At 43.4% G+C, this 18379-nt stretch overlaps 1 protein-coding gene across 1 annotated transcript in view; it reads left to right on the top strand.

Moving 5' to 3' along the window:
• Positions 1–8943, top strand: part of POU2F1 (POU class 2 homeobox 1) — a 50714-nt gene extending 41771 nt beyond the window's left edge. The window contains exons 6-16 of the mRNA XM_053455492.1: positions 166–345; positions 443–569; positions 1263–1357; positions 2335–2508; positions 4115–4256; positions 4408–4553; positions 5024–5203; positions 6544–6649; positions 6740–7067; positions 7936–8024; positions 8376–8943. Coding sequence (XP_053311467.1) covers positions 166–345; positions 443–569; positions 1263–1357; positions 2335–2508; positions 4115–4256; positions 4408–4553; positions 5024–5203; positions 6544–6649; positions 6740–7067; positions 7936–8024; positions 8376–8680 — 1872 coding nt within the window. The 3' untranslated portion in view covers positions 8681–8943. The remainder of the gene's footprint in view (positions 1–165; positions 346–442; positions 570–1262; positions 1358–2334; positions 2509–4114; positions 4257–4407; positions 4554–5023; positions 5204–6543; positions 6650–6739; positions 7068–7935; positions 8025–8375) is intronic.
• Positions 8944–18379: the final 9436 nt, after the last annotated feature.

Here is an 18379-nt window from a genome sequence, read left to right as displayed (position 1 = left end):
TGCGATCGTTTCGTCTAAAGGGTTATTTTGTTTGGAAAAGAAGCCTAAAACGGGGTGTATTTGTACATTTTGGGGTTCGCTCATCGCACTCCCGTTTCCGGATCGTTGGATCTGTACAGTCTGATATCGCGATGTTTTATGCGAGTCTGTTTTGCTCTCTTGCAGCTGACGTTGACGCCGGCGCAGCAGCAGATGTTACTACAGCAGGCGCAGGCACAGTTACTGGCGGCGGCGGTGCAGCACTCGGCCAGCCAGCAACACAGCGCCGCCGGGGCCACCATCTCCGCCTCGGCTGCCACTCCGATGACACACATGCCCGTCTCTCAGCCCATGCAGATTGCACAGGTACGAGCCCGTCCTCCCACTCCCAGCACGCTCAGGCGGCCCTGCCCGCGCCTCTGAGCTACGGGGCTGACGATTGCTTGTGTGTTTCCAAATACAGGATTTACAGCAATTGCAGCAGCTGCAGCAGCAGAATCTTAACCTTCAGCAATTCGTGTTGGTTCATCCGACCACCAACCTGCCGCCGGCGCAGTTCATCATCTCGCAGACGCCGCAGGGGCAACAAGGTAACCGCCCTGCTTTTACTTCAAAGAATAATACAAATATCTTTACATGTACTGCGTATACCCAGCCCCTGACGAAGCCGCGTGGGTGAAATGCGTCGGGTGTTTCAGACCCCGCTCCCTTTGCCTATTTTGTTTTTGACTTTGCATTTCATTTATTCATTCATTTTTTGGCAGGAATGTAGTTACATTGTAACCAGCGGCAGCTAATTTGTCCGACCCCAATATAAGAGCGTTCGCAGCCCAGCATTATCTTTATACCTACATATTACAGGGCTGTATTTATATGTATGTATATATATATATATATATATATATATATATATATATATATATATATATCTGCCTATTATATATATATCTTTTGCTATATTTTAGACAAGAGAAGTTGTGTTTTAAGAGGCTTTTAATTATATTTTTTATCTTTGTCACTTTAGTACCTTGCCAAGCTCTTATGTCTTTAGTCCGCGGGATGGCCGGGTATACGTAGTACATATTTTTTTTAATTATTTTTTTAATTAAAGGTTTTTAATGTCTCTTTTTGAAATGAGTTGTAATAATTCTTTAGACCGGTTATCCCCGATTGTATTTAATGATTGAATCTTTGAGTATTATGGAGCTCAGGTAGCGTTTGTATACCTTGTATGTTACTACATATTTTTTATACTTTTTTAAATAAATTTTATTTTTTTCCAGGCCTTCTGCAGGCGCAGAATCTCTTAACGCAACTACCTCAGCAAAGCCAAGCCAACCTCCTGCAGTCTCAGCCGAGCGTCACCCTCACCTCACAGGTCAGCTTTCTCGAGTGCTCCCCGCCATCTTCTCTATCGGAAATAATCCGCCGCGAACGAGGTCTGGCGTGCCGAACACCCCTTCTTAAGCCGCCAGCGACTTCATAACCAGAACCAAAAAAAACAATAAATTAAATAAAATAATTTTTAGTTTCTGGGATATTTTTGCTATTATTTTTTTTTTTTTTTTTTTTTTTTTAATACCGAAAAGGTAACTTAAAGCAGCAAAACCATGTACTTCAAGATGGTAGACAGACCCCCAACCCCCCCACACCTTTATTTTTGGTTCTGCAACATAAGAACTTTATGCCCATCGATGCAGTAAGGCCCAATCTATACGCTGTTTAGTTAGTGATTGTTCAGCAGGGCTTTTAACTCATTTTTGCTGAAGTTTCTTGTGCTTCCCGGCATCCGACTGACCTCTTCCTTCCTGGCTATGAATAATGTATGACATCACACCTTCAGTACCTGCCGACGGGGGGGGGGGATTGCATCGTTACAAAGAAGCTAAACATATGAACCGGTTGTTAGGCTGTTACACGACATTTTATTTTATTGGAGGGTGTTACAGTCAGATCCCTTGGCCGCGAATGTACAGGAGATAATATTTTATTTTGCATCATGGGATCCCGTAAACGTTTCAAGCCTTCGAGGGTCCCGCCATCCCGGGAAGCGGTTATCCGAGCCGGGGCGGTTAGGGTTTTATCTCAAGTCCTTTATGTTGACCAGAGCGAATAAATCATTGATGACCGCTGGTCATCTCAGGCAGTGTAGACCCCCAAGGGGCTTCGTTAATTGGGGTCTTACGTTGCATGAGCAGTAGTGGGGCAGCTGCAGCCTAGGGGGATACATCCAGCTGTCCCCTTATAGCGCTTTCCTCCGATGGAGCGTCATTCACCAGAGACCATCCACCAAAAACGAGTTCCTCCGAGAGCCCCACGTGTTTGTCTCATTTTTTATTTTGTGATCTCTCGCAGCCAGCAACCCCCACGCGTACGATAGCTGCGACCCCCGTGCAGCAACTTCCACAGAGCCAGTCAACACCAAAGCGAATCGACACTCCGAGTCTGGAGGAGCCGAGCGACCTGGAGCTGCTCGAGCAGTTTGCGAAGACATTCAAACAAAGACGCATCAAACTTGGATTCACTCAGGTAAGCGGCGGGAGGCGAGCCCTTTCCCGGCAGGTCGCGAGCCCTTTCCCGACAGGTGGATCCGGGAGAAGAACGTCTTGTTATAAGACGACCAGAGTCGGATTCGCCCCGCCGTTTAAACTCGTGGGTATTTTTCCCAGCATGCGCGGTGCTCTCACCGCTGCGCCGCGCCGCAAGCCCCTGCTTGGCTACTTCTCGCTAGCGTAGCATTTTCCGTCTTAAAGGTTAATACACTTAAAAAGCAGCTCCGCAGTGTGTAACCTTTAAAGTCCTAATTACACGTCTTAAGCGTGTCAGACCGGTTAACTGCGCTGAAGCCGCACAAAAGGTGTAATAAATGTCTCGGGCGATTCACCGCCTCGCGCGGTCTCTTCGCATGCCAATGAGCGTTAAGACGTCTTAAGTTAATGCAAAACACTCAAAAGGACGCTTTTGTGAAAGCGGTGGCGATTTCCCGCTCTTTTAGCACCACCGTGTGGCAAAGCCTGTCTTACGTGCAGATTTGGCGAGAAGTTTGTGTGCGGCTGAGTAGATAATTTGCATAAACGCATAGATATGGAAATGCTCGAAATGGAATAGATTTGCGGACGGACGTCTGGCTTTACGTAGCCTCAGAAAAACCGTTCCACCTTCAGTGTCTGAACTGCGGCCATCCAACAGAAAAGCTGATTCAGAGCAGTGGTTCTCAACCCGTGCATCCTCAGGACCCACGTTTGTCTTTGGTCATTAAGTTGCGGCCCAAAAATAACCTCAGAAAAGATGAGGGAGTGGAAAGGCTGCCTGCGGGCTGCAGCAGGAAGAGGGGAGGAGCAATCAGAGAAAAACTTTATTCAGCACCACTAGGAGCAGACAGCGACCGCAAACCAATCGAGCAACTTGCTTTGCTGTCGGGGAGTAATAAAGTACATGCCGGACCGGAGGCTTCCTGACGGCCCTGATTGTTGCGGCCACGGTCCTGAAGCCTGCGGCTCGCGGATTGCCACTAGAATGTGTAAGGCAGGAAAGTGAAATATGCCTCCAGTCCGGCCCTGACTCTCCGCGACCCACTTTTGAGTTGAGAACCACTGATTTAGAGTCATGTGAGTTGTAGTTCAGCAACAGCATGAAGGCCTCTTTCTGTAATGCGCTAATGCGGCTTCTCGCGTCCGTAACATACGTGGCGACGAGGGTTCCGGGCTGTCGTGTTGGGCATTTATATATTAAAGTCAAAAGCTGTGTTCCTGATAAATCCTTTGGGGTTTAAGCATGTCGCCAATCGGGGGAAAAGGGATAAAGTGCTGTAAGTGAGCGTAGACAGACTAGAGCTAAGTAACATCTTTACCCTGCGCCCGACCCCAGTGCGTCCGACCCCAGTGCGTCCGACCCCAGTGCGCCCGACCCCAGTGCGTCCTGCAATGTATTTAGAAATATGGCCTAGAATGGCCACTGTAGTTTGTGTGTATATATGTATATATGTATGTATGTATATCCATTTTTTGTGCGTGTGCATACAATCACACACGTTTGTAAATTGATGGCTTTTATAGTTTATTATTATTATTATTATTATTATTATTGAGGTTGCCGGCTCTCTTGTAACCGCTGTTATCCGTGGCTTTATCCGTAGGGTGATGTGGGGCTTGCTATGGGCAAACTCTATGGAAATGACTTTAGCCAAACGACTATCTCCCGCTTCGAAGCCTTGAATCTCAGCTTTAAAAACATGTGCAAATTAAAGCCCCTCCTGGAAAAGTGGCTGAATGATGCAGGTAAGTGGGCTCGGGGGTCCATGTGCCAGGTTTTTTATTTTTTTTACTTATTTTTATATACAGGTTAATTTAATATATATTAAATTAATATATTAATTGGTGTAATGCCGGACTGACGTCACTGACGCAGGTCTCGCTTTCTGCGTTCTAGAAAACATCACTTCGGACTCTGCGATCACCAGCCAAAGCGTCCTGAACTCCCCGGGGCATGGAATCGAGGGGCTGAATCGCAGGAGGAAGAAACGCACCAGCATAGAGACCAACATACGAGTGGCCTTAGAGAAGAGTTTCCTGGAGGTGAGTGGGGGGTGCGAGAGTCTAGGGGTCCTCGCCAACTTTCCCATTTATTACATTTCATCGTTCTGTACACTGGGGATATGCAGCGGCGTTTCCGGATTTCAACAAGCTATATATGTATTAAAACATCCCTTTGGAACAGCCTTCCTAACTTACTCTTCCCTGTTAAGTTATTCCTCCCCTGTTATTAAGTTGCTGGCATCCTTCATAAGGATTCAGGGAGGTGAATGAATTAGGAAATTAGAAATAATGCTGACCCTGCCACAAAATAAAACATTCATTTTTTAGACCATATATCTGCCAAGCAAAAATCACAAGCTTTAGGTTAAAAAATCATTTTCACAGGTGTACATACCCCCCCCAAAAAAAAGTTCCTAAAATAATTACCTCTCTCTCTCTCTCGTTATGCTTTTGCTTCCCAAACGTGGATTGCGTGTGACAATTTTTAATATCATTCTTTACGCTTTCAGAACCAAAAGCCTACCTCGGAGGAAATCACCATGATTGCCGACCAGCTGAACATGGAAAAAGAGGTGATCCGTGTTTGGTTCTGTAACCGACGGCAAAAGGAGAAAAGGATTAACCCTCCAAGCAGCGGGGCGTCCAGCACCTCGCCCATTAAAAGCATGTTCTCCACTCCAACCCCACTGGTAAGGCGCGACAAAAACCAAACTTACTGAACTGCCGGCGGCCGCCGGGAGCCGAAAGAGACGGCGCGGCACGCAGAGCTCTAGTTAGCGGACATAGCTTTAAGATATTCCGTATTTTTGGCTATGTTTTTCACAAACATCTGTGTTATTACAGCGCTGCGGAATATGATGGCGCTATATAACTCAGTAAGTAATTAGAACACGCATTTGTATTTTGGTCGGTGTTTTTTTCTTCTCTCTAATGTTTAGCGGTGATATTGTTGCCGCTTGCTCTTCTGATTACTGCACCGTAGCGAGGGTTATGGCCGCGCCGTTTACAGATATAGCGCGGGTTTGCGCCGTGAGATCGTCTGCTGGGCGACAGAGCCCTGTGCGGCAGGCATTCTCCGTCAATGAGTAACCGCGGGGCAGATGGGCGAGACCCCAGTTTTATGGGTCGGGTTAAAAAAAATATATATATGTATTGTGACAACTACGGGAATATGGGAACATAACTTTTTTAGGATTTAACAATTTAAAATGTAGATGAAATAGGTCAGAAATTCAGCGCAGACGGGGTTAATGTTGAAAATGACTGACTATAAAAGCTGGAAACAGCTGATTTTTAATGGAATCTCTTCATAGGCGTACAGAGACCCTTTATCACTCCCATCACTCCTGTGTTCCAATGGCCCTTTATCACTCCCATCACTCCTGTGTTCCAATGGCCCTTTATCACTCCCATCGCTCCTGTGTTCCAATGGCCCTTTATCACTCCCATCACTCCTGTGTTCCAATGGCCCTTTATCACCCCCATCACTCCTGTGTTCCAATGGCCCTTTATCACTCCCATCGCTCCTGTGTTCCAATGGCCCTCTATCACTCCCATCACTCCTGTGTTCCAATGGCACGTTGTGTTCACTGATCCAAGTTTCAGTTTAAAAGACTAATTGATGGATAGAAACCTTTTTGGAATTGTTACAGCCAGAAATGTCCTTGTTTACCATGAAAAAAAGCTGAGTGACCCCAAACTTTTGAACACAAGTTTATATGTGTGTATATAATATATATATATATATGAAATAAAAAGTTAATAAATTACTTCGTGATGCAGAGAGCGCAGCGGGGATTTCGGTCATGATACGGTGTGTCTGAAAGTCAGTTCCATGTCATACGGAGTGATATCATGTCTTTGTTGACGGACTCGTGTTCCGTGTTCTATTTCCTTTAAGAATACCCAGAGGTTTACAGTTGGTACCAAATTGCCCTTTTGTGATATACGCCAGGTTAGCGCTTTCTTGTTGAATGATCGCCGCGGGATCTCCGTGGCTTCTCACTAAATGGCAACCTCTGATTTTCAGGTCGCCAGTACGCCGAGCCTTGTGACGAGTAGCGCGGCCACCACGTTGACGGTGAACCCAGTGATCCCTCTCACCAGCGCTGCTGTAACCAACTTTTCTGCCTCCGGTAAGTAAAGCCTCCTGAACCATCCCGCTGACGCGAGTCGTTTTATGAAGTCGGTGGGTCCTCTTTAAATCGGCTCATTGACCGTTCCAGGCACGACGGGGACCCCTGCGACCAACACAGCGACTGTGATATCTACAGTGCCTCCCGTGTCCTCTGTCCTGACTTCGCCGTCTCTGACTCCTTCCCCGTCCGCCTCCGCAGCAACTTCGGAAGCGTCCAGCGCGAGCGAGACCAGCACGACGCACACCACCTCCGCGCCCCTCGCCTCCTCTCTAAATACCGGCCAGGTGATGGTGACGGCCGCTGGGATTCACACGGCAGCCGCTTCGGCGCTACAGGGCAACGCGAGCCTCGCTGCCATCGCCGCTGCCGCCGGCCTCAACCCCGGGCTGATGGCACCCTCTCAGTTTGCCGCTGGGTAAGTAATGTGCGGCTAGGATGCCGTAGGATTCCAGAGAGCCGTTTGCTAAATAGGAAACCTGCTGGGTTTAAACCGTGATGCTGATTCTCAGGCGCCCCCTGAACCTGTCGGCCCACGCTAGAATATTCCGCCACTTACAAAACATACAAAAAATAACCGCACACCCAGCAGATAAATACGGAGAACGTTATATAACACCCCCCCCTGTGTTTTTGGTGGGCATGTAATAACCAGAATTAGAATTTTATCTCCTGTTCTTCTTCCGACCTCTCTATAGCTTTTTTTTCTTCTATTCATAAATATCCAACGATTAAAGGAATTAAGCAAAATAAGTTGCAAATAAAGAAACTTGCATTAATCTCTAAGGAAAACATTTATTTATATATATATATATATATGTTTTTCTTTAAATAACACTGGCTGCTCAGTTTTCTTTATAAATTTTATATATATATATATATGTATGTTTTATTTTCTACTGCCGCCTGTCCGCTATAATCGTACGGATCTCCTTTACTCCATATATCGCTCTGATCGTTTAGTTGTTGCCGGGCTGCTTACCTGGATTCTAGATCTGGTGGCCCCGGATCCTTTTACCGCATGCCGTGAATTCAGTGAGAAGTTAAAGGTCAGCAACTGTTTCTGGAAGCTGCCGGCAGCTGCACAAACACCGACAGCTGCCGCTTGACAAAGCCATTTAAAAATGCACCGTTCCTCTCAAAGGTCTCTATCCCTTCAGCGCACTTCTCTGTTACAATAACTGAAGAAATCTGCTATTTAGAAACTTTAACCCCTTCAGTGATACCTGACGTGTGTGCAGCATGAAGCACACGTGTTAATTTGCTGCCGTGTGTTTCTTTCGCAGAGGGGCATTATTCAGCCTCGGCCCGGGGACGCTCGGCAGCGCGCTAAGCCCAGCTTTGATGAGTAACAGTACACTGGCAACCATACAAGGTCAGTCAAGCTTTAATAAACTTTACATTTACTTTACATAGGAGACTAGACGTTTTAACTAATGCCGCTCCTTATTTTACGAGAATTCCCAGCTATAACGATATCTCTACAATACTTAACAAGACATCTGTCTGCTAAGGGTAGAGAAATGTCGCTTCCTGCGGAACAACGAAGGGTTAAAGAGTCTCAGAGTGAGCCGTTAAAATTTAAAAGGCTGCCGATGTATAGTTTTAAGAGATAAATTATGTGCGTGAATATTTATATGTAAATACATATAAATATATGAAATGGCTTGTATGGTAATTCATGATGATTGACCCTAATTGAATCTGTTGTTTCGTCCAATGCCAGCTCTTGCTTCTAGTGGATCTCTTCCAATAACATCGCTAGATGCCTCTGGGAACCTGGTTTTTACCAATGCCGGCGGGACGCCCAACATTGTGACTGCACCCTTATTCCTCAATCCTCAAAACCTCTCACTGCTCACCAGCAACCCTGTTAGCTTGGTCTCTGCAGCCTCCGCGGGGGCCGCCATGCCCATCACGAGCCTTCACGCCACCACCTCCTCCATCGAGTCCGTCCAGAACTCTCTCTTTACCGTGGCCTCTGCCAGCGGAGCCGTTTCCACCACCACGTCGAGTTCCAAGGCGCAGTGAGCGGCACGCGGGCTCCTAGGGGGCCGACCACAGCCACCATCTAGCGTAGGTAGGCCCTGGGGTCCGGCTGCCTCCCGAGCAAATGAAAAAGAGGAGATTCAATAGAGGATCCGAAACGAGAACAAATAACCGAAGAACATTTTGCCTAATTTTATAACAAACAATCTCTTTTCGGGGGTGACCGCTGATCAGAGAACTTTCTAACCAAAAATGTAAAAAAGGAAAAAGACGAAGAAAAAAAAAAAAATCAAAAAAATACAAAAGGATAAAAAATACAAAAAAGTGGAAGGACTACTTATTTCCAGCAGTCACATGGACATGATAAAGCTTGGTTATCAAAAACAAAATCCGATATCGGAAGAGGAAATTTGGTTTGCTCTGAATACTTTTTTTTATTTTAATTTTTTTTTTAATTATCATTTTGTATCGGTCTGTTGTACAGACCTTTTTATGTCATGCAAGGTGTTTATAGTCATATCAAAATGTTGGGGTTCCTTTTCTTAACTGGTACAATTTAGGCAGGCCTGTATTGCTGGTTTTATGTTTTTTTTCCCCTTTATTTCCTCTGCCAGATGAGTTTTTCTTACCGGTTCCAGGTAAACGAGTTCCTTGCGGCCCCCGTTTGTTATGAATAAGGGGGGGGGGGGTGGCTTGTCCATCTTCTCCTGAAGGCCAGAGCGCCAAGACCAGCCTGGCCAAGTCGGAGGAACCCAGCCGGCTGCCTGCGGAGTACAACCCGTCGACGATGTAGTCAAGCCACTGCTGAAGGTCCACAGTTGCCCAAGCCTACTACGCCTGGTGTCTTCTGCCAACCCTGCGGAGTCGATCCAAGTTGGTTCGGATTCCTACGTTCTTGAGGACAGCCTAACGATCTCTCGGCGATACCTGACTTGTCGGCGGCCCTTCCGTTCCGAGGACTGAAACCTCGCTTTAGATGATGTGTACAAAGTTGCCGGCTCTGTGTGAGACGTAATGTTAACCGCTCACTCACCCTAACCGATCGGTGGCTGCCCCATTGTTGCTTCAGTGGGGAGCTCTCAATATGTGTCTATAATCAATTCGCCCCCCCTCCCCCCGTTACAAATATATATATATATATAATTGTATATTGGGTCAGTAAAGGTGTCCTCTTGAAGCGTTGGCCATTTTGCACACATCATCCGGTTTCGGTTCTCTGCGTCGCCGTGCCCAAGGGGCCGCATCTGGCTATTTATAAGTGTGTTTAAGGACGGAACGTGGTCTGCATTGTATATTTTTTTCTACCTTAACGTACCAATATCGTATATATATGAAACCAAAAATATCCAAGAGAATGATAACACAGACTGGATCACTGCGTTGCGGTTCACACTACATCTCCCGGCCGGGACGGTTCCTGGAGGCCGCGTTGGACGTAGGAGCGTCCCGACCGGCCCCCGCGTATCCCGGGCTCGTCCATTACTTGCCTCTATGCCTGCTCGTAATACGTATCCTTTCCATCTCTAACCGATCTAGAGTCGTGAACTGCAAACGGTATACTAACCGTGTCATTCTACCGTGTTTGTAAATGTATTGTTTTGATTTTTGTGATGTTTAGTTTTTTTATACTTTTGATTTTCTTTTTTTTTTTTTGTTAAATGTTCTTTTTTTAAACCCCTTCGCTGCCGGAGTAGGGCGTTCGGTGCGTACGGTCGCCTGCTCGTCTCCGGCGCGGAGGACGGTTAAACAAGCTTGAACCAAAGTCAATTCCTAGCAGCTGCTGTACTAATGGACTAGTTTGTGTAAGTGCAGTTCGGGCGCAGTGTGTGACGACATAGATGCTACTGACAATTTCTTTCATTAATGAGTTTTTTTTGTTGTTTTTGGTGGGGGGGTGTTAATTTTATATAAACATTGCTGCTTGTTTTGGGGATGTTTCCTTTTTTTTCTCTTTTTTTCCAGTGATTTATGTTAAAAATGAGTTCTAACTTGATGAATCCGCTCTTGTAAATATTTGGATGAAGAAGTCACTCTGATACTGAAGTCAGCCAGCCCTTTACCCTCTTCCCTGCTCCCCACCCCGTCATCCTCACCGCGTGAATTAAGTGGTAGGCGTTCTTTTGGGGGGGTTTGTTTTGGTTTATGGTCGTTGGTCGCGCCGGTTGGCTCGGGAGGTGTGTAGGCAGGCGATTGCCGAGGGGGCGAACGTGCTGCGTCGCTTGCTTTGGAATCGGGGGGGGAATCCTGCCGGTTCGTGTGTCCGGTACTTGTCCTCGGTGGTGGCGCCTGATGCACCAACCCCTGAAAGTGGCTATAGTCTCGTTATTTGGGAAATGCCATTTGTTTCATTTCTGTTGCTCATTTCTTTATATTTTTTTTTGGTGTTTTTCCTGGGAAAATGAATAGAATAGATCTACTTGGTGTTCCGCTGCCATTCACAACCATTTCGAGCCACGTCACCCGAAACCGCTTTTAGATGAACCATCGGGATGTAAAAACGGCTTCATTTGCTTAAATCCCGATGCTGCGGTCAGCTTTTCTGTCGTTCATCTCTAATAATTAAATTCCGCCAGTTTGGGTCCCATTACCTCTTTAAATTTATTCATAATGACCCGATACACAGCGTTGCACCCCTTTTGAACCCGATAAGCTTCATGTGAGATGATCCACCGCACGGATGTCGTAGGAATCTCTTCCATGTATTGAGTTAGGGGTTCCATTTATTAAACGCGGGTGATATAATTAACTGGATAATTAGACTTTCTCACTGATTGAAGCTGACATGGAGTTGGGCTTTTAAGAACAGCCCAAACAGAACAAAACAGCAACGCGTCCCACAGCCTGTATGCCGCTTACCATAGTGGTAATTATCGCTAAACCAAAAAACAGCCACCCCTGCTGAGCCGCCAGCCTCTTCTCCACTGCCTTTTGGGGTAGTTTTGCCAATATGATTCACTTTTGAATTCTAGCAAGACTTCTTTTTGAATTAAGTGCGGAGGGCACCTTAACTCCTAATTTCTGTTGGTCATTTGCCCAGTTTGGCTTCTCGGTAGACCCCCCCAGATAATGTTTTTATTTCTGAAGAGCCGGTTTCATTTGGATCATCGCTCGTTCATTTAGCCTCTAAAGCAGAGCTGCCGTTTTATTCCGTTTCATATTCCCGGGAAAACTACGAGCGAGGAAAGGTGTGCAAGAATCAAAGTGTCCTCAAAATATTGTTTCCGGTTATTGTTTTGGTTTTCGTAACCGGCCTGAAACGCCTGGACGGATTCTCCGCCTCTCGTATGTTTATTCCGATTACATTTTTATGCCTTTAGAAAAAGTCCCGTTTTATTTTGCCAATGAGGCAAACCTCTGGAACACTTTGATTGTTTCCGTGAGAAAATAACATTTTATAGGGCATTGCCAATAGAAACCTGTCCTGTTTTAGGGGAAAATAATAAAGGTTAACAGTTCAAGATCGCTATAAACAGTAGGATTCTGGATGAAAAGCCAATTCTATGTACGGAAAAACGTGATTATATTTTCCCAGGTCGCAAAATCATCTCTGTGTTTTTTTTTCTCGTTTTCTTTTTTATTTTTTTCTCTTTTTCTCGTTTTCTTTTTTCATTTTTTTCCCCCATCTCTTTTTTTCCTCTTTTTTTTCTCTTTTTTTTTTCTCTTTTATTCTCTTTTTTTTCTCTTTTTTTTTCTCTTTTTTTTTCTCTTTTTTTCTCTTTTTTTCCTCTTTTTTCCTCTTTTTTTTTTTTTTTTCTCTTTTTCTTTTTTTTGCTTGGCATATCCGTATCGGGTAAAGCCTTACCAATGTCCGCCTTGTGCATTGAGCATTGTTCTCCCAGACTTTGCTTGACCCAATAGCTTTAACAATATCATCTCCTTCGTTTCTATGTAAACTATGTGGCAGCTCAGTAGGACTTTTAGATTTTCGAGTTGCCCGGAATGGTTTCTGGGCACCTCATTTAAAAAAAAATAAAAAAAACAATACCTCGGTTTATCTAGGCTTTAACATAGACGCGCTCCAATATTGTGGAAAAAATAACTTTATTAACCCCTGAGAAAATATTGTTTGTAGAGGTTTAGGTTTGAAGACATTACTTAACCTAATCATGCTGTATGTAGATTTTATTTTGTGTTTGTTGTGCATCATGGTTATATAGACTATTATATTTGGGGCGTGAAGAACAGACTTGTTATAAAGAATGATGTATTTTGTATAGATTTTTTGTTTTTAATTGCCAAAGCCTTCGTAGACTCACTCCAGAAATACGCTTTATCCGGCTTAAAGTCCTTCTGGTTTTTATTTAGGAATTGAATGAGTTCACTATTCACTAGGAGACCATAGCTTTGCGGCGTCCCCCCCTCCCCCACTCTTTCCTTGTGAGTTCACCTGTCCTATGAATTTAAAATGTATTTATCAAAAGCCCCTTTTTTTGGCGTTCGGAAGAGGGGGCACAACTGCCGACGTGTTCACCGAACCAGTGAGAGCCGAAAGGAAACATGTTCCTTGTGTTTAGCCCCCACTGTGGTTATTTTTTTTTATTTTTATTATTATTATTTTAATAATATCGCTACTACGCATGCCATTACCAAAAAAGAAACAAAATAACCAAAAAGCAAAGCAAAAACATAATGTGAAAACCAAAACGGAAAGGGAAATCTGTCCCGTGCGTTTCTTTGCACCCGGTCGTTTATCCCGCCACCTACTCCAATACTGTGAGACCCAGATAGCTTTCTTTGTTTTATGGACTGATGTTTGTTTAGTGTTTTTATATATATGAATATATATATATATATATAATAGATATGTATGTATGTATGTATCGCTCCTAACGATTACTGAAGGTTTAACGAGCAAAGAGAGGCTCTGAATGTGGCCTCCTTACCTACTATTGAACGGTTTTATAGACAGAGCCTGACTTTTTTTTAAAAAAATCCGGCCAGTTCTGAATATTTAAGGTCTGAGAGGCGCTTAAAAAAAAAAAAATGTAAAAAATGCCGCGGGTTGGTGAGTACTAAATGGCGAGTGAAGGTTTGTGTCGATACACTGAAAATCTCAGTGGGCCGTGGAAGGAAGGCACTTAAGGTTTTGGCCTCCGTATGTCCTTCAGGAAATGCATTTCCAAAGATTGTGTAATTAATGTTTGTAGTAGACTTGTGGGTTTTTTTTAGTTTTTTTCCTTTAAATTTCTGTTAACTTGCAGAACGTGTGCGTGTTTCCTTGGTAGTGGTGTCCGTAGCTCTTGGAAAGTATAATTGCTCAAGACCAAAATGTTAAAATAGGGCTACTTTGAGATGGAATTTATATTTTGCTGCATTACTAGAATTTACATTTACTAAGAATCCCAACAGATTTTTTTTTTGCTTTTCCAGAAAAAAAAAAAACACCTTTGTGGTGATACCCTCTTGGAATGGGGGGGCGGCATCTTGTTAGTGACCTTTATGTCTGCGACAAACCTGGTGGGAAGGGAAAGGCAATGCCCAAGAAAGCGCGGGACGTTCTTACCGGCAGTGTTTGGTCGGGGAGATCTCTTGGTTTTGATTTTGTTATAGATGTCACTCGGAAGCTTTATGAACACGTTTGTCCGTCAGACATGACGCGTGTTGTGTTAGTTCACGTTGCAGGACTTGAGTATCTCAGCGGGTTTGCATGTAGGCGTTAGGGGGCGAGACGATTGATGATGTTTCCAAGACGTTAATACTTGGAGGACAAGGACAACCCGGCTTGTGGGATTTCCAAAAAGATTATCAACCTCATCTCCCATGCCCACGGGCACAGCCTACACCCCTAGGAGTTGTCGGCCATCATCTGTTGCGCTCATTTTGTGATCTTGCATACATTTTCCAAGTTTGATTTCCATTTCAGCTCTAGATCACCCTTCACAGATGTTTCACATCATCTCAAAAGTTTTTCATGGTGGCAAACACCATACTTATTGGTCCTCCGAGGTTTTTTTTGCCCCCCCCTTTTATTTTAAAACCTAGATACGTAGCAGTGGCGTCACTTCATCACAGGTACCACAGATGTCATATACCTCCTAACACCTTTTCCAAGAACCCAACATAGTTGTCAACTCTGACATGAGTGAGGTTGGCCGAGTGACCGGCATTTGGCCCCTGACCCCTTAAACTATCCCAAAGCTTCTCAACATCTTCCATTATTCACACTTAAGGCACATTACAGTCTTTTACGTTTTTTTTCCTTTCCTACTGGCGGTGGTCACGTTAATCGCCAAGCACTTCATCTGCTTTTTTTTGTATACAGTCTGGCTAAGTGATGATGCCACTTCTGTAGCGTGCAGGTACAACCATGAGCTGGCTGAAAAATGTTTGATGTCTTACCGCGGTGGGCTTACAGGTTCCGTGTCCTGCCGTCCAGCAGTTTAAGGGTGGGTCTTGTTGAAGTTGAGAGCAAAAGCTGCCATTCTTGTTTTGTCTTTTTCTGCAGTGCTTTAATAACGAGTATTGACCAAAAAATGCAGTTAGTTGATGGACAATCTCGTATTACATCTTACATTTTCTTGGAATGTAGCAAATGCCCCCCCCCCCCAGCTCTTAGGCATCTCTTTGGCGGGTCACCGTTCTGCTGCCATAAATACTTGGGACTGTTAGTTTATTGGGGTTTTTCTGTTGTGTTTTTGTTACTTTTCTTTTTCAATTTTCCAGCCAAAACCAAAGATTTCTCTATGATTGTATAAACTCAAAGCAAACAAAAAACCAAAAAAATCAAAACACTGTTGGAGCGAGAGGGGCGTCTTCAGCCTGTTGCAGATGGGGTGCTCGGTCTGAAATACAATAGAGAGACCTAGAACTATGTTCTAGGCTACTCTTCAGATACTTGGCCCCCCCGGCATGAAGAATGCGTGTGTGCCAAGGCATTCTTTTTCCACCGAGTCGTGCTGAAGACGCTGGGGCATTATTGGCTCCTCCGACGGGTTTTCCGGAGTGGGGGGGGACCTTTGGCTAACCAAATAGCAATGCATTTCGAAGGCCCTCCCCTCTATTGCGAGAAACCCCTAGTGAGCTGGGTAATGTTGATTAATACACGCTGAGGTGCAATTGTTGTCTGTGTGCGATTTATTTTAGTTTCCAACCTATCCCACCTTTTTTATCTATTACGTTCTTCTCAGCGCCAAGTGCAACTATGCATTGTATTTTTCAACTTTTTTGTGCTAGGCTAGGTAGATGCCTGTGACTTTTTAAACTTTTCATGGGGTCGGGGGAGGGGCGGGTTGATTGCAAAATGAAGGAACTTTTTACAATGGATCTTTTTATTCTCAGTTGATGATGGGGTGTCTGGTTGTAGGGTCGTACAAGCTCTATCCCAAAGCAAAATCCAAATGTTGATAATAATAAATAATAATAATAAATAATAGCCTGATGCAGATACCAAAGATAATTTTCTTTCCTGCAGAACCTTAGACTTGTGTATTGAGTACTATAACCCAGCACTTGCATTAGTCTAACCTCAGTAATTCCAAAGCTTAGATGTATATTTTGGTATATTTCTGGGATATTAAAAAAAAAAATAAAAAAAGAAAAGAAATAATAAAAAAAAAAAAATTGTTGATATTCTTGTTCGTTCGTGTAATGCTCTTAAGTCATAGCATGGAGATTAACTGACCTGTCTTACTCTTAGTAGTTTCAAAATATAGTATTTTTGTATGTTTTGGGTGTGTCTGTGTATGTATTAACATAACAGTTTTCACTGCCTAGATGTTCATATTAAAAAAAAAAAATAATAAAAATATGGCGGGAAAAAAAGGAAATAAAGTTCTAAGATGTGTACATAATATTCAATAATGAAAATGCTGTCTGAATATCGACTTCTCACGTTTTCACTGACTGCAGTTTCCGTCTCGGTGGGGGGGGGGATTTACATTTAAAGAAACCTCTGCCCTCGTTTCTCTTCATGTTGACAAAAGGTATAGGGTTGTAAACCCAGGGTACAATGTAGCCATAATAATTGTGCTATGGAACTTTAATAAGTACCGATCACGAACATTCCTACGATTTAAAACCAAACTATCTCAGTGCGGTCCTTATATTCTTTTGTTTTTTTGCACCTTAAATTTTAAAATTAAGTGATCGGAGGTGATTTCGCACCCAGAAAACCAAGGTGTGAATTTATAACCTGTGTAAATGCATTTAAGGGCAAACTACAAAAAAAAAAAAAAGAAATTACTCATTTTCGTTACTCTCCGTTGAGCTCAAACACAGCCTTTTTACTGCAACACTATTTGTACACTCGACGTTGGAGAAACTGGGTGACGTCTCTTTAAAAGCATCCTAGCATTTCCCGTAATGGGACACCTTCGAGTGCTCATGAACTTTGGAAGATTATGTAGACTACAGTGAATCAGGATAAATGGTAGATTTTGTGTAGATGCATTTGTCTGCTGTAATTTTTTTATATATATTAAACTTACTGTAACTGTACAGTTCATTTCTGTTGTAAACATCATTAAACCATTTTTCAAGTGTTTTAACATTGTATGCCGTCTGCTTTCATTTCTCTCCTCCAGATGAGATCAAATAAGATAATTTGCTGTCCTTATAACCCGCTAAATCCCTGTATATTCCTCATATTATATATTATATACTCTCCCCCCGTATAACTAATCCCATCCTTTTAACCCGTTATATCCCTGTATATTCCTCATATTATATATTATATACTCTCCACCCCGTATAACTAATCCCGTCCTTATAACCCGTTATATCTCTGTATATTCCTCATACTATATATTATATACTCTCCAGCTGTATAGCTAATCCCGTTCTTATAACCCGTTATATCCCTGTATATTCCTCATATTATATATTATATAATCTCCCCCCGTATAACTAATCCCGTCCTTATAACCCGTTATATCCCTGTATATTCCTCATATTATATATTATATACTCTCCAGCCCGCATAACTAATCCTGTCCTTATAAACAGTTATTTTCCTCGTATTATATACTCTTCAGCCGTACAACTAATACTTTTCTTATAACCTGTTATATCCCTGTATATTCTTCATATTATATACCATCCGGGCCATATAACTAATCCTGTCTGTTCCTTAGCAGGTCTAAAAATTAGGTAAATATAACCTCAGATGAACAACAACACATGACGTATTACACAGTGTCGTCATTTTTCAACAAAAATAAAGCCAAAATGGAGAAGCCATGTGTGGAAAAACGTATACGTTCAGATTCAATAGCTCGTAGAACCACTTTTAGCAGCGATAACTTCAAGTGATTTGTCTCACATTTTTGTGGAGGAATTTTTTACAACATTACTTGAGTTAATTGAGGTTAGTGGGCATCTGTTTATGCACAGCTGTCTTTGGGTCCCACCACAGCATTTCAATTAGCTGAGATCTGGACTTTGAGCCATTGCAACACCTTGAGTATTTTCTTTTTGGGCCATTCTGTTGTATATTTGCTGGTGTGCTTGGGATCGTTGTCCTGTTGCACAACCCAATTTCGGCCAAGCTTTAGCTGTCGGACAGATGGCTTCAGATTTGACTCTCGAATACTTTGCCATGTTCTTTTGAGAGAGAAGCGGCAACCCTTCCAAACAAACCATACTTGTTCAGTTTTTTTTATTCTAATTGTACTGTCATGAAATTTAACATTTAACATGCTGACTGAGGCCTGTAGAGTTTGAGATGTAAGTCTTGGGTTTTTTGCAACTTCTCTGAACATTACACAATGTGACCTTGGAGTGAATTTGCTGGGACATCTGCTC

Source organism: Spea bombifrons, chromosome 2, assembly GCF_027358695.1.
Source record: "Spea bombifrons isolate aSpeBom1 chromosome 2, aSpeBom1.2.pri, whole genome shotgun sequence".
NCBI lineage: Eukaryota > Metazoa > Chordata > Amphibia > Anura > Pelobatidae > Spea > Spea bombifrons.
This window is presented reverse-complemented; position numbering and strand designations above follow the sequence as displayed.